The 13505-nt window shown below is 26.0% G+C and overlaps 4 protein-coding genes and 1 non-coding gene across 9 annotated transcripts; 3 read left to right on the top strand and 2 right to left on the bottom strand.

The window, feature by feature from the left end:
* The first annotated feature begins 811 nt into the window (after positions 1–811).
* TRNAQ-UUG (transfer RNA glutamine (anticodon UUG)) lies at positions 812–883 on the top strand. The gene has a single exon. It is a non-coding gene; the product is annotated as a tRNA-Gln (tRNA).
* Positions 884–1235: 352 nt separating this feature from the next.
* Dph1 (diphthamide biosynthesis 1) lies at positions 1236–3107 on the top strand. Its single transcript, XM_076620127.1, has 5 exons — positions 1236–1327; positions 1453–1818; positions 1965–2272; positions 2379–2762; positions 2847–3107. Exons 2-5 carry the CDS (start codon positions 1506–1508, stop codon positions 3075–3077), a joined length of 1236 nt encoding a protein of 411 aa, XP_076476242.1. The 5' UTR covers positions 1236–1327; positions 1453–1505; the 3' UTR covers positions 3078–3107.
* LOC117153250 (DNA polymerase delta subunit 2) lies at positions 2875–7692 on the bottom strand. 5 transcript variants are annotated; one of them, XR_013058824.1, is made up of 7 exons: positions 7384–7689; positions 7005–7309; positions 6624–6840; positions 6329–6563; positions 5972–6264; positions 3349–4063; positions 2906–3006 (listed from the first exon to the last, which is right to left on the bottom strand). XR_013058824.1 is itself a non-coding variant. In XM_076620121.1 (6 exons), exons 1-6 carry the CDS (start codon positions 7550–7552, stop codon positions 2975–2977), a joined length of 1251 nt encoding a protein of 416 aa, XP_076476236.1. In that variant the 5' UTR covers positions 7553–7690; the 3' UTR covers positions 2875–2974. The 5 variants fall into 5 exon arrangements, 4 of the variants coding, with proteins under 4 accessions (XP_076476236.1, XP_076476227.1, XP_033183007.1 ...); XM_076620121.1 differs by lacking the exon at positions 3349–4063 and having other exon boundaries at positions 2875–3006; positions 7384–7690; XM_076620112.1 differs by lacking the exons at positions 2906–3006; positions 3349–4063 and adding an exon at positions 5669–5887 and having other exon boundaries at positions 7384–7692.
* On the top strand, positions 3975–5255 carry LOC117153252 (uncharacterized). Its single transcript, XM_033327118.2, has 3 exons — positions 3975–4093; positions 4336–4574; positions 4648–5255. The coding sequence occupies exons 2-3, from the start codon at positions 4350–4352 to the stop codon at positions 4879–4881; spliced, it is 459 nt and encodes a 152-aa protein (XP_033183009.1). The 5' UTR covers positions 3975–4093; positions 4336–4349; the 3' UTR covers positions 4882–5255.
* A 151-nt stretch (positions 7693–7843) lies between the features above and the next one.
* BHD (folliculin) lies at positions 7844–13433 on the bottom strand. The gene is made up of 17 exons (XM_033327122.2): positions 13252–13433; positions 13024–13186; positions 12672–12950; positions 12416–12604; positions 12097–12338; positions 11971–12012; positions 11703–11906; positions 11516–11638; positions 11183–11440; positions 11029–11090; positions 10040–10189; positions 9807–9912; positions 9388–9662; positions 9202–9314; positions 8791–9120; positions 8476–8710; positions 7844–8396 (listed from the first exon to the last, which is right to left on the bottom strand). The coding sequence occupies exons 1-17, from the start codon at positions 13426–13428 to the stop codon at positions 8255–8257; spliced, it is 3090 nt and encodes a 1029-aa protein (XP_033183013.1). The 5' UTR covers positions 13429–13433; the 3' UTR covers positions 7844–8254.
* Positions 13434–13505: the final 72 nt, after the last annotated feature.

Raw genomic sequence — 13505 nt, 5'->3', positions numbered from 1 at the left:
TTAATGGCAATTACAAATATAACATATAATGTTTTATTTGATCGCAATTAAATACAACAAAATTTTGCAAAAATTACGTCTATAATGTTAGATGTAAAGATTATATGTATAATTTAATCTAATGTAATAAATATGAATAATATAATAGGTGCACAATTAATGCTACCGAATAAATAAAAGATAATTTTAGAAATATAATACCTTATTCTCTTTTACTCTTTTCCCAAATATTTTTTTGCTAAAATTAGTATTATTTCTAAGTAAAATGTTATTCAAATGTTCTATTATAAAAATAAATTTAAAATAATTCTACTATGTAACAGTATTAGATCTTTTCCCTTGTTCTTTTTCTTACTATTTTCTTAACGTATTCTTTTCATTCTTGACGTACAAGACTTTTATGTAAACAAACTTATGTATATATTTTATAATACGTATCTTATCAAAAATGTTTAATTAAGTTAAATATAACTAGAAAGAGTTTTGTAATTACAAGTTTTTATTAAAAATTTATAAACTGCTAATTTGGAAGATTATGTATTGTATTATGATTACTGTATACAATTACAAGAATTTTTAAATTGAACTATACATATGCATAGAAGTACAACAGGCAACAATAAATAAGTATAATATGTACAGTGACCCATTATATTTCTCTTAATATAATGTAATACGTATAATGAAATATAATTTACAATCCTTTAATTGTTAGTACAACAAACAACTTAACAAAATCATATAATTTAATGTATTAAGATAATTAATTAGAACGGTAAAATCTTAAAAAATAAAAACGTTTAGTATAACTGGTCCCATGGTGTAATGGTTAGCACTCTGGACTTTGAATCCAGCGATCCGAGTTCAAATCTCGGTGGGACCTTAAAAACATTTTTTTCTAGTACAATAAAAAATTTATTAAATTTTATTAAAGAAAATAAAAAATTTATATCAAAATTTTGAAGATTCAGTAATATATAAAAATAATAGTTTTATAATAGTTATATGAATAACATATTCATTAATAATTTGTTTTGAAGTAAGTAGTTATGAAAACAAAATATAATATCATTTAATATTCAGAATAATAGTAATTATTATTATTATTATTACTATTATTATATTATTTTTATAAAACTTCTATTTTCTTTTGTTGCAAATTGAACAAGACAAAATATTTTTATTCATAAAGTATACATTTAAAGAAGAGGGCGTCGTTGTCAACTGTCACTTCGAAGTTCATTGCTGGTTCGTTCAATTTAAAAGGTTAGGATAATTTATAACCTTTCGTTTTTAGTTTTTGGATAGAAGAAAATTTTAATAATAGGTAGCGTAAATTTCTATCGAAATGAATAAAGAATAAGCTTGTACATTATGAATTCTATATATTATATACAAAATAAATGAATCATATTCGTATAATATACCCTTATATTAAACATTTTTTAACAGAAACGTAGATATAAATTTTAGGGTTAATAAAATTATTGAAAAAAATTGCAATCATGAGCGAAAAATCTGATTCTGTTGTGATAATTAAAGCGAAACCTGTTCGTAAGGTATTTAAAGCTCCAGTTAAAATAAATAAAATACCTGAAGAAATTTTAAACAATTCATTGTTAAATGCAGCAATTGCTGCGTTACCCTGTAATTACAATTTTGAAATACACAAATCAGTATGGAGAATTAGGGAAGTCAAAGCTAAAAGAGTTGCATTACAAATGCCTGAAGGACTTCTAATGTATGCTACAACTCTAGCTGATATTATTGAAGACTTTACAGATGCAGAAACTATTATAATGGGAGATGTTACTTATGGTAAGGAATTTTATTGTTGTGTATTAATAAAAAGATTATTTAATTGTAGGTTTTCCATGTACTTTTTAATTGCTAAAATACATAATTTAAATGTATATTGTATAAGTATATATAATTCCAAATAAAAACTAATATAATTGATACAGGAGCATGTTGTATAGATGATTATACTGCAAAAGCATTAGGTGCAGATTTTTTAATTCATTATGGCCATTCTTGCTTAATACCAATTGATCAAACTGTTGGTATTAAAGTACTTTATATATTTGTTAACATAAAAATTGATACTTCACATTGTATTGAATGCTTACAAGCTACATTATCAATTACAACAAAAATTGGACTTGTAAGTACTATACAATTTGCTGGCACATTACAAGCAATTGCAATGGAGATGAGAAGAAATGGTTATGAAGTATCTACTCCACAAAGTAAACCATTAAGTCCTGGCGAGGTATTGATATTTGTATATCTTATTAGGCTAGACTCAAATTACATATATATCTTTTTGCGTGTATTGTAATCTTTACATCATAAATAAATCATATTATTGCTTAAAGATTTTAGGTTGTACGGCACCACAGATTCGGTGTGCTGATGTAGTTATCTATGTAGGAGATGGTAGGTTTCACTTAGAAGCAGCAATGATTGCTAATCCAAAATTAAGGGCATTTCGATATGATCCCTATGAGAAGAAATTGACAGAAGAATTTTATGATCACGAACAAATGCTAAAAACTAGATTAGCAGCAATTGAACATGCAAAAGAGATTGGAAAATTTGGATTAATACTTGGTACTTTAGGAAGACAAGGAAATCTTAATGTTTTGAAAAATTTGGAAACTAGAATTAATTTATTGGGAAAGAAAAATGTCATTATATTGCTCTCAGAAATATTTCCAGATAAAATTAAATTATTTAAAGGCGTTGATGCTTTTATACAGGTTGTTTATAAATATAAAATTTGTTCTCTTAATTCTATTTTCATAATTATGATGAATTTATATTGTATGATTCCTATATTACAGATTGCATGTCCACGATTAAGTATAGATTGGGGAACAGCGTTTGAAAAACCTTTTCTCACACCATATGAAGGAGCTGCTGCTTTAAAAATGATAAATTTTAATAATGATAAGCCATATCCTATGGATTTTTATGCTTCAGCTAGTCTTGGGCCATGGACTCCTAATTACAAAGAATCTGAATTAGAAAAACAAACTAACACTTGTTGTGGTAAATGTAAAGATAAAACATAAACAATAAAGATTAATTTATATTTAACTTAATACCATTAGAAGTTTTATTTTTTAAGTATTATTCAAAAAATGGTTAGTAATACTGTTAAGATTTTAATAATTTACAAATGCTTTTTGACCCAATATTACTTTGTTATAAATTCAGTAACAAAGGTAATGATTATTTATTGTTTAGTTTTTAATATATTTTATTTTACATGCAACAAAATTTACATTTAATATATTATATGCAACAAACATATATGATACGTTTAACTGTAATTCACGCTACCTTCACGAGTAGTAGTGTGATTATAGAAATGTCCGCGTGGGCGAATTACGTCATACGCCCACCTGTAGCCGCACATCTATATAGTACCTTTTATGAATGTGAGTAATAAGTGTATGTCGCAAATATAATTTTTACACATTGCCCAAATTTTTCAATCCGAGAATTTACAAACTATTAAAAGATTTATATTTAACATTACTACAGCCGATTACACATATTTTCATAAAATTATAGTTTATAATCTATGTGTTACATCGTAAATAAAAAATTACAATTTCGCAGAATATTATTTAATTTTTACTTTTGTTAGCGCTGCGCTATTACAAGCGACTTAGAAATATTTTCAAATAAATATTATATCGTAAATTAATTTTATATACACAAATGAAAATTTATGAGAAACAAACAATGTTTTACGAAAAAGTTATTAAGAAAAGGTCACAGGGTAGATCGCATAGTTCCCGGGGGTGGAAGGCTGTTTCGGCCGCACCCCGGCATCGCTACGTTAGTCGTCATTCCAACGTGGCTCAACAAGTACACGCGGCAGTGTACAGTTGATTCAAATATTTGAAAATGTACCACATAATATAAGATAACTGTAATCTTGTTTTGCTTCCAAATATATCGAAGAAAAGCGTAACGAGACACTCGCGTTTCAAGAATATTAACAAATTTAGACATATTCATTATCCTTATACTTTATTTCTCCATTGATCTGTTAATAGTGAAACAAAGTATCTTACTTGTAAGTATATAAATAACATTTCAATCTTACATTTAGATATTACAATTTTTTATTTAATTTGTATACTAAAAATATTATTCTTTTCTATAAAAGTAAGGATATTTATTTATCTATACATTGACCTTGAAATATTGTTTGTGAAATAATTAAATATTTAAATTATTTAACATTAACAAGGAATAATAAAAAATAATTAATCAAAGTGTGACTTTATGCTATAAATAATACATGACACTTTTAAGAAGGGAATCTCTGAATGACATCCAAAGTGATGAATAGGAATAACTGGGAGGGAAAATGGCCTAAACAACAAACACGGACTAATAAAACAGTACACAAGAACAGTAAGCGAACTAAAAAATCCGGACTAAAGTTATCAAATTCATCCAAAGGGATAACACCTAGACAAAGAACTCTTAGAAGATTGGAAAGTAATGAGAGAGAAAGAATGAGAATGCATAGTTTAAATGATGCTTTTCAGGTAGATATAACTGTAGTAATTTGTAACAAAAATTATCTATTTGTAGAAAAACATAAATGGTTGTATTTTGTAGTCTTTACGTGAGGTAATTCCACATGTATCAAAGGAAAGACGATTATCCAAAATTGAAACCTTAACATTGGCAAAAAATTATATAGTTGCTCTCACAGATGTGATATGTGCAATGAGAAGTGAAGAAAAAACTATAGATTCACAGTCAGAAGTTTCTCAATCTCAAGAATCATCTAAGAACATAAAGATTTGTCTAAATATGAATATTCCTATTCCTTCAAAATCCCGTAGTTAGGGAAATATCAATATTTATTGGAATAATTATTCATACACGTAAAGAAACAATTCTAAAAACACTGCAGGCCTCAGAAATAATAACAAATATTTTACATTAACAGCAGTATCAAAAAGCTGTTAAATTTTACTTTATGTAAATCTTTCCATTCAAGATTTATCCTCATATATCTGATTAAATAATAGGTCAAAGAATTAATAAATTCATATATAATTCTAATCTCATTTAATTTAGTTTTATTTATATCTTTTAGCAGTATTATTGAAAATACAGTGCCAAAGAATACTATTATTTTCATGAAATAAAGCAGTATTATATTCTAGTAGTTACTATATATATGTTGTGTAGTATTAAGAAATATTAATATGATTATAGCAAAATATTTTATTTAAATTGTTTTGAAATTATGAATTGCATGGTATATTGTTCCATATATTGAATTAAATACTGTTAATATAATAATTAAGAATACTTATAATATATATGTACGAGCATTTAAGAATACTATAAATGTTACCAAATATAAATTATTTATAGAATATATGTTATAATTTGTTATGTGAATATATATTATAGTTTGTTTTTTCATATATTTATGTATAAGTAAAAGGCAAATAAAGATATATTTTACTTATGTACTTATTTTCATGTTCTTTTCCTTTTCATCTCTATAAGTAAAGATTACATAAAAACATGAAAAAGGTATACAAATAAAATCGTTTCATTAGAAGAATAAATAATATGTTTGCCATGTACAAATTATGGAGAGATTATTTAAGAAAACTGATTATTTTCTTATATGAATATATTATTATATATTGCATTATCTAATGTTACTATATTGCATTGTCCAATGTCATTGTTTTAAAACAATTAAATATTTTAAGAAATTAATTCACAGCAAAGGAAATAGGCCAAGTTTCTAAATCCTGTAAATTAACTAACACACCTGTTTGTGTCTTAGAAAATGTTGGAATACAAATCAATCGTATTGTTTGTCCTTCATCTGCTGTGAATACATATTTTATTTTACCAAGACTATTTCTTCATTATAAATATAGAAATAAGAATGAATAAAGAATATATTTACCTGTGAATAATTTGGTATCATACTTCTCCATATTACCAACAAAATATATATCAGGACATTCTGTTATAATAAATGGATCAATTTTGCTAGATGGATAAGCTGGTATAGTATCTGGTGCAGTTGGAGCATAATGTCGCCAAAGTAACGTACGTTCTAACCACATTAAAGGTGAAATATCAACAAGTCCAGCAACTTTCATGATATCTATAATTGGTTGACCACTGGATCCAGCTACAATGCGAGAGTTTATACTACCAATCCATGGATTAGTAACTCCATAAAAGCTTTTAAACCTATATAATATGAATATTAACAATATTATGATATTCTGTCATATACACATATGTTTTACATTACCTGAAACATTGTGGCAAAATGCATGGATGAAGTGGTTGTTGAGGTAATGTATGACATGTTGGATCAAATTCTCCAGGCATTAATATTATGGGACAACATTGTATGATAGGATGAAGAAAGTTATCCAATTTATGCGTTATGTTTGCAGTCTCTTTAAATATCGCTGCATCATGTGCATTTGTCTCAAAATAATTTTTATAATTGTGGGTCTCCACAGATCCTCTTACACTATTTCCTATGTTAATATTATTGTTATTTATTGCAAATACTATTATTATTAATACACATTAAATACCTGCTATAATAATACACACAATAGATGCCACATCTTTATGAACTTCTTCACAACCAATCATTCCAGTGATCCATTCAAATAATAAATCTGTACTTAACGATTGTAAATTATTTGCTAGATCTAGACCTGAAATTATTAAAATCTTTCCTTGCGTTTCTAGTGGCCGATCAAATATTGATAATTTTGGACAACATCCTGGCAAACACCAATCTATTACCTGGAATCAATACATTTTATAAAAGAAAAAGAGAGCAAAACTCAATCAAATCAAAAAGACAAAATATCAAACTAAATCTAAGTTACAATTTTTACTTTAATTATATTATGTATTTCTTTGTAATTTTAATTATTTTTGTAAATTGTATAAAAGAAGATATTTACTGAAAGTTCACCATCCTTTAGTTCATGTCCCAATACAGCACAAACAATACCAGTAACTACATCTTGAATATTTATATGATTATCAGCCAATTTAATACGTAATGTTTCATCTTCCAAGTACAATATATCTTTAAATGATGCATAATTTGCTCTAGCTGGTTGGGTTTGTAATTGAAGTTCGGTACTAAGTTCGCGTAATAACGATGGTTTCAACTCTTGATGTTTGTATAAAGTGCCTATTATAATACAAGTATCATTTTCGTTTCTTTCACTAAGTTGTTCAAGAGTAACTATTTTATTGTTTCCTACAGCAAAATATTAGATATAAAAAAATATAACCTAAAATGATAACAAATGTAATTTATATAAAAATATCTACCCCATTTAATTTTCGCTTTTTGCAAAAGGTAATCTTTTAATGCTTTTAATCTTGCTTTATAAATACTACAATACTGTTGTTCAAAACGTTGTTCAGAAATATTAAACTTTTTAAAGTCTTCGAATATACATGACTTGCGACGATACGTCGGTTGCGGTTGAATTTCCATTTCAGAAAATGCTTTTATTAGATATTTATAACAATACACTGTAGTTTTAGTAAATTGAATATATTACTATATTCACTAAAATTAAATAATCATAAAAATTAAGACACTGAATATAAAAAAGGAATATTAATGCAATTAAGCAATTTAATTTTTTCTTTGAAAGTTATCGATTTTTAATATTTTTATGACATACAACAAATAACATTTCACAAAATGTTGAAGCTATATTCGTTTTCGAGATATTTTTTGAACATTTAAATTGAAATGTGAAGAAATTAAAATTGCTATAAATACAACCTACTAAATAAATTATATTTAATGAAAGGTACGTTACAGTTACATATACATATAAGACATGGGTCGATTATTTATGAAGATAAGCAATTACTTATCAAAAGTGAGTGAAATCTCCATTAAAATTTATTTTGATATCAATTTTATCAAAAAATTTCATGTAAATATTATATGATTTTATAAAACTGGATATCAAATCTTAATTATTAAGTGACGTATGTAAGATAATTTATTTTATACTGATATCAATATTCGTTATGTGTTGACTATATTATAAATAAAAAATTATGCACAACCTTGAATACATAAATATTGTATGAACAAATAAGAGAGAATACACTTTATATATTAAATTAAATATTACCCAATATTCTACATTGTATAAAACATGATAAATTAATTAAATGATTATGCCGGATTTGGTGGCAATCCCATTGACCAAGTATCTAATAATTTTTTATCATGAGGTCCAGCACCTAAACTAAGCATAAGTCCAGAGAGATCACCACTATGACCACGTCCTCGCATGGCATGAACTACTTTGGCAATGCTACAATTATAATAAGAATTCACAGTTAACACAAGAAATATTGTTGAATATTAATATAAAATACACAATATAATTGTACTTTGCCCATTCCTCTTGTAGTGCAGCAAAATGTGCCTTTAAGGTCGAATTTCCAAGTTTCTCATTTTCAAGTGATTTTTCAATTTTTGTTAATAACGTTGGTAACTTTAGTGGCAATGTTCCTGTCCATCTAACAATATGTGAACTTGAATTTTCAACTTTGTGTTCATCAGTAACAATATCTAATCTACATACATTTGCACAAGGTAAAGGAACAGCTACTGACGTGTCAACACCTGAAATTAATGTGATTATTTATAAAATATTTAATAAAATATCTATATCTTAATATCTTTGTAACAAATAATGTACATACCAATAAAGTTACACTTGTTAGGATCCATATATTCTGTCGCTTGAGTCTTAACTCTTCTACATGCACGTGGAATAAGAGAACTAAGTCCATATAAAGATTCCAATCTTTCAATGTTTGGACCTCTTACCAAAATTTGAACGCCCGTTAAACTAGAATATAAAAGTTGTCTAAATTGATCCTTCCCCAGTACAGCTCTCAAATCTTTAAGTATCACTGTAGTAGATTTCCCTGAGACCTCTGAGAATTCAAGTGTTGTTTCTGGTTCATTTGAGTTTAAAGTTAAATTTACAGGTAATTTGGCATTTACTAAAGTAAATCCATCTTCAGTTTCTAAACAGTGAGAAATGCTATTTGATGAAATAAATTCAAGTATATATTCTTTATAAATGTGGTATTTTTTGTGATGCTAACCAATTTGATCCTCCAAATTGTAATTTAATTCATCATCTAATAAGCTCATGGGAAAAATTTCTATGAAATGTCTTGCTCCTGCACTAAGAATCCATACCAGCCACATGTGGATTCTGGTTTAATTGTAATTTATTAATATTCTATTTTGTAAGTATTGAATACTTATCCCATAACTATAAAACAGACCTTATAAAAACATGTTTCTCATTGGTTATATCACTAAAAGTTCTAGGCTGTCTGTTTGAATTATTATATAATCCTGGTCCATTGTTGGCTGTTGATAAACGAACAACTCTTTGTGGACATTCTGCTTCTTCTGCATTGTACTTCTTTTCAGCAAAATCTTGTAATTCTCGAATTACTTCTTTTAAATTATCAACTAAAAAGGGCCACATATTTAACAGAAATTGTTTATCCCTCATGAAAACAATAAAACTGCACCATTTACGAAAACCTCTTGCCTGTAAAAAGAAAAAGAGAATATCTTAATATTGATGAATTACTTTCTAAATTCCTTTCTAAAAATTTAAAATTATAATTAATGACATGGTTTGAATAATTTGTTGTAATAGCTACCAAACATGCTTTTTCGTTGCATAATTCACCTGGGCATCTTTTAATGTAAATGTATGACTTAAAACATGCCCCCTATATTCATCTCCAAAGTAGCAAACACCTTCTTTACCAGGATGTACTTCACAGCTTAGACTCCTTAAAAAATTAAAACATACATATGATTATCAAATTTTAGAGGATTGAGTAATATATAAATTCATGTTATTATATGTATAAAATATATATTTAAAAAATACGAAGGAATATTTCATAATTATTATACCTAAAGCATGCATGCTTTAGCAAGCACCAAATATCTTGAGTTAATGATTGCTGAGCAGAAAGAAATGATGTCCTTGTTTCATGTTCATTACTTAAATATTTCACATTACCAATACTTTGACATCCTTCACATTCATGCTGTCCATCTTCCATAACACTTTGACTTCGTCTTAGTATTTCTTTTGGACCATAGAATTTCAGTTTCTCTGTACTTTGATTATCATAATTACGATATGATTGAGTTGTAAATATCACTTTAGGTCCATGTGATTCACAGAAAATACATAAAGCAATCACAGCATTCATTGTTAATATTACTGTTTTTTTTATATGAGTGTTACAAATTTACTGTTCATATATTTTTATATCCTTATCACTCTTATCATCTTAAACACACACATTATGTATTATGTGTATGTGTGTGTGCGTATAAATAACGCAATATATTCGCAAGATTTAAATAAAATATTTAAATGTTATACATATTTAAGAATTTAGAAAGTTAGAATTATAATTTTAAACATAACCTCTGTTCATAATGTCAGATATAAAATGTATCTAATATAAAAACACAGTGTGAGTGTATTATTTATTAATTTTTAGTTCACGTTTTGAAACAACGAAATTAATTTTTTTCAGCTTTTTCACGTGATAAGACAGAAATGAAGAGAAGCCAAGAACACGTGACATTATGATAGTCTTTTATACATATCTGAACATACATTTATATCATTCGTTTGTATGATGCCTGCTCACGCATACACTCATAGTTTTGATGACCTCGTACATATAAGTAAAAGCAGAAATATATTTATGTAGCATAATGAATCGCTTCATCTAAGGTGTAACATGTAATATCATTAAATATTTATTAATTTCTTTTCTCATGTATTAATATATTTAATATTAATATAACTAATAATACTTATGAGATACTTATTACAAATTTATTATTTTGTATTACGATAAATTAATTTTAATTTAGTGCCTTCATATGCAGCTCTCATCCATATACCTACTGAATGTGCTTGAGGATCAGGATATTTGAGTTCCTGAAATAGATTTTAAATAAATTTTTCTTATTTTAATATATTATTACAAACTAAAATTTGTGAAGTAAACTATAATATTTTATATTTTTTACATGAGAAGATTGTGTATACAAAACATTTGTAGTAAAATTTTCAGCGGCTTTCACAGCTATTCCAAATGCATCAATAGGATCCACATTTCTACTTAATGCATTTTGTAAATCTATCTGTACTGCTGTTAAAGTCGTTAATAGAGTTTGGTCACCTACAGAGGATGCTTTAAATTGTTCAATTGCTTTATTTGCAGTAATTAACACATGTAACCATACATCTACTGTTATCTCTTTATCATTTTCATATTTTGAAAAAGCCTAAAATGTATTATACATTTAAGGAGTTAACCATATATGCAACCGAAAAGTTAAACATAATATATTATATCTTACTTCAGCAATATAGAAAAAAAATAAAAAATATAGCCTTCCTCGTATATCACTCACTGTCTTTTGAATGATATGACTAATTTGTAAAAATGTTATATATAAATTTGTTCCCAATAATTCATTTTTCTGTAAAATTTTTTAATTAAAATTCCATTATGTGTGTTTTTTTAAAACATATTTAATACCCAACCTGAATAGCATTTTGTATAGCTTTAGCTCCACATGCAAGACTTGTACCATAATTTCCATTGCCATATTTTTGATCCATTATATTCAATTGTCTTTCACATGCTATTATTGCTTCACATGCCATTGATATGATTAATAAAAATGTTTGACTAGTTTTATGATTCATTGTTGGTCCTTGTAAATTTAAAATATTCCAGTCCATATTCTACACATTCATTGAGATTTTATTATACTACATCTTCCATAATGCACTAATAGAATGTAATTACCTTATGGTCCTTTTTTAATGTAATTAATTTTGTTTTGTCATGCTAGAAATTAATTTTAGTTTCAAGTTAAAATATAATATAAATTGAAAAATAGAGAAGAAGCTAATTCCATAAATTTTACAATACCTTTTTAGTTTCTATTGCCTCTAAACCTAATGCTACTGGCCAAGTAGATACAAATGTTGGAAAATCTAAATATTTAATTAATATTGTATTGAATGAAAGATTTAATAGACAAATGTGAAAACCATTACTATTTGAATATTTCATAAATTCTTTCATATATATTCTTTTTAGTTTTAATCCATTTATTTCTATTTGTTGCAAAAGTTCTAAGATAAATATGTTTCCTTGTATTTGACCGCAACCTAAGGAATAGAAAATGTTTCAAGGTAACAGGGTTTAAAAGATAAGCAAAATTTTCAAATGTCTAGTTCTTTTATACCAAAGTTACTTATTATAATTGCAACCTCATGACCAATACAAAACTTTTTGGTTTCATGTATATCTGTTTTAGTTTGATTTTGTGATGTTATATTTAATATATCTATCAGTGGTTTGAGTACTTGTTTAACTAAATTTGGAAACATTTCCAATTTATATCCTTTATGAATTATATTTTCAAAATAATTATCTGTAAAATATAATCTTTTCTTTATATTATATTATTAGACAATTTAATTTAAAGAAAATTGTGTAACCTGTTTTTAAAAGTACTATTTCTCCACTATTTGTAATAGAATTACAAAAAGAATAGATCTCATCTAAACATTTTCCTTCTTCTGACATAGCTCCAGCTATTTTACATATAAAAAGTGTAGGTAAAAGATTATGTTCTTTTACACTATTACCAAAATAAAGCATATCACTGCTATTTATTGTTATTAGTCTAACAACATACCCTTTTAGTTCAGCATATAATTTTGCCAAATTAAAGTTTATAGAATATTCTGCATAATTTTCTATAATTAACAATATACCTGTATATATATATTTTATTTAATTATTTAATAATATAAAATAATATCTTATTATATAATTATATCTTATTACCTTCAGTGTAATCAAATCCAACTTCTTCAATAACTCTTAATATATTATCAACAGAAGGTGCAGAAAAGGTATTTCCTAAAACTGCAGCTGTTAACATCCCAGGACCCACAACTCCTGGATATATCAATTCATTTTCAGCTCTGCTACCAGATATTAATTTAACCTATTATTATAATGCCATATAATATCGTAATTAAAATCTTTATTTAATCATGACAAATTACATACCTTCCCAATCATATTTGCATAATCTTTACGTAAGATTGCATTACATTCTTCTAATGCAATTAAACTATTATGTATTTTTGCCATTCCCATAAGACTTTTATTCATTATTGTATCAAAATAGTCATATTCTTGTTCTCTTAATTCACACATCCTTTTGCATAAAAATATTACCTTCATATATTAGTGGAATAAACTTAAATAAATATTTATAATAAATATATTATATTATGTTAAAAATATAACTTATAGTTTTT

This window comes from Bombus vancouverensis, chromosome 1, assembly GCF_051014615.1.
Source record: "Bombus vancouverensis nearcticus chromosome 1, iyBomVanc1_principal, whole genome shotgun sequence".
Lineage (NCBI taxonomy): Eukaryota > Metazoa > Arthropoda > Insecta > Hymenoptera > Apidae > Bombus > Bombus vancouverensis.
Note: the sequence above shows the minus strand (reverse complement) of the source record. Positions and strands in the feature narration are given on the sequence as shown.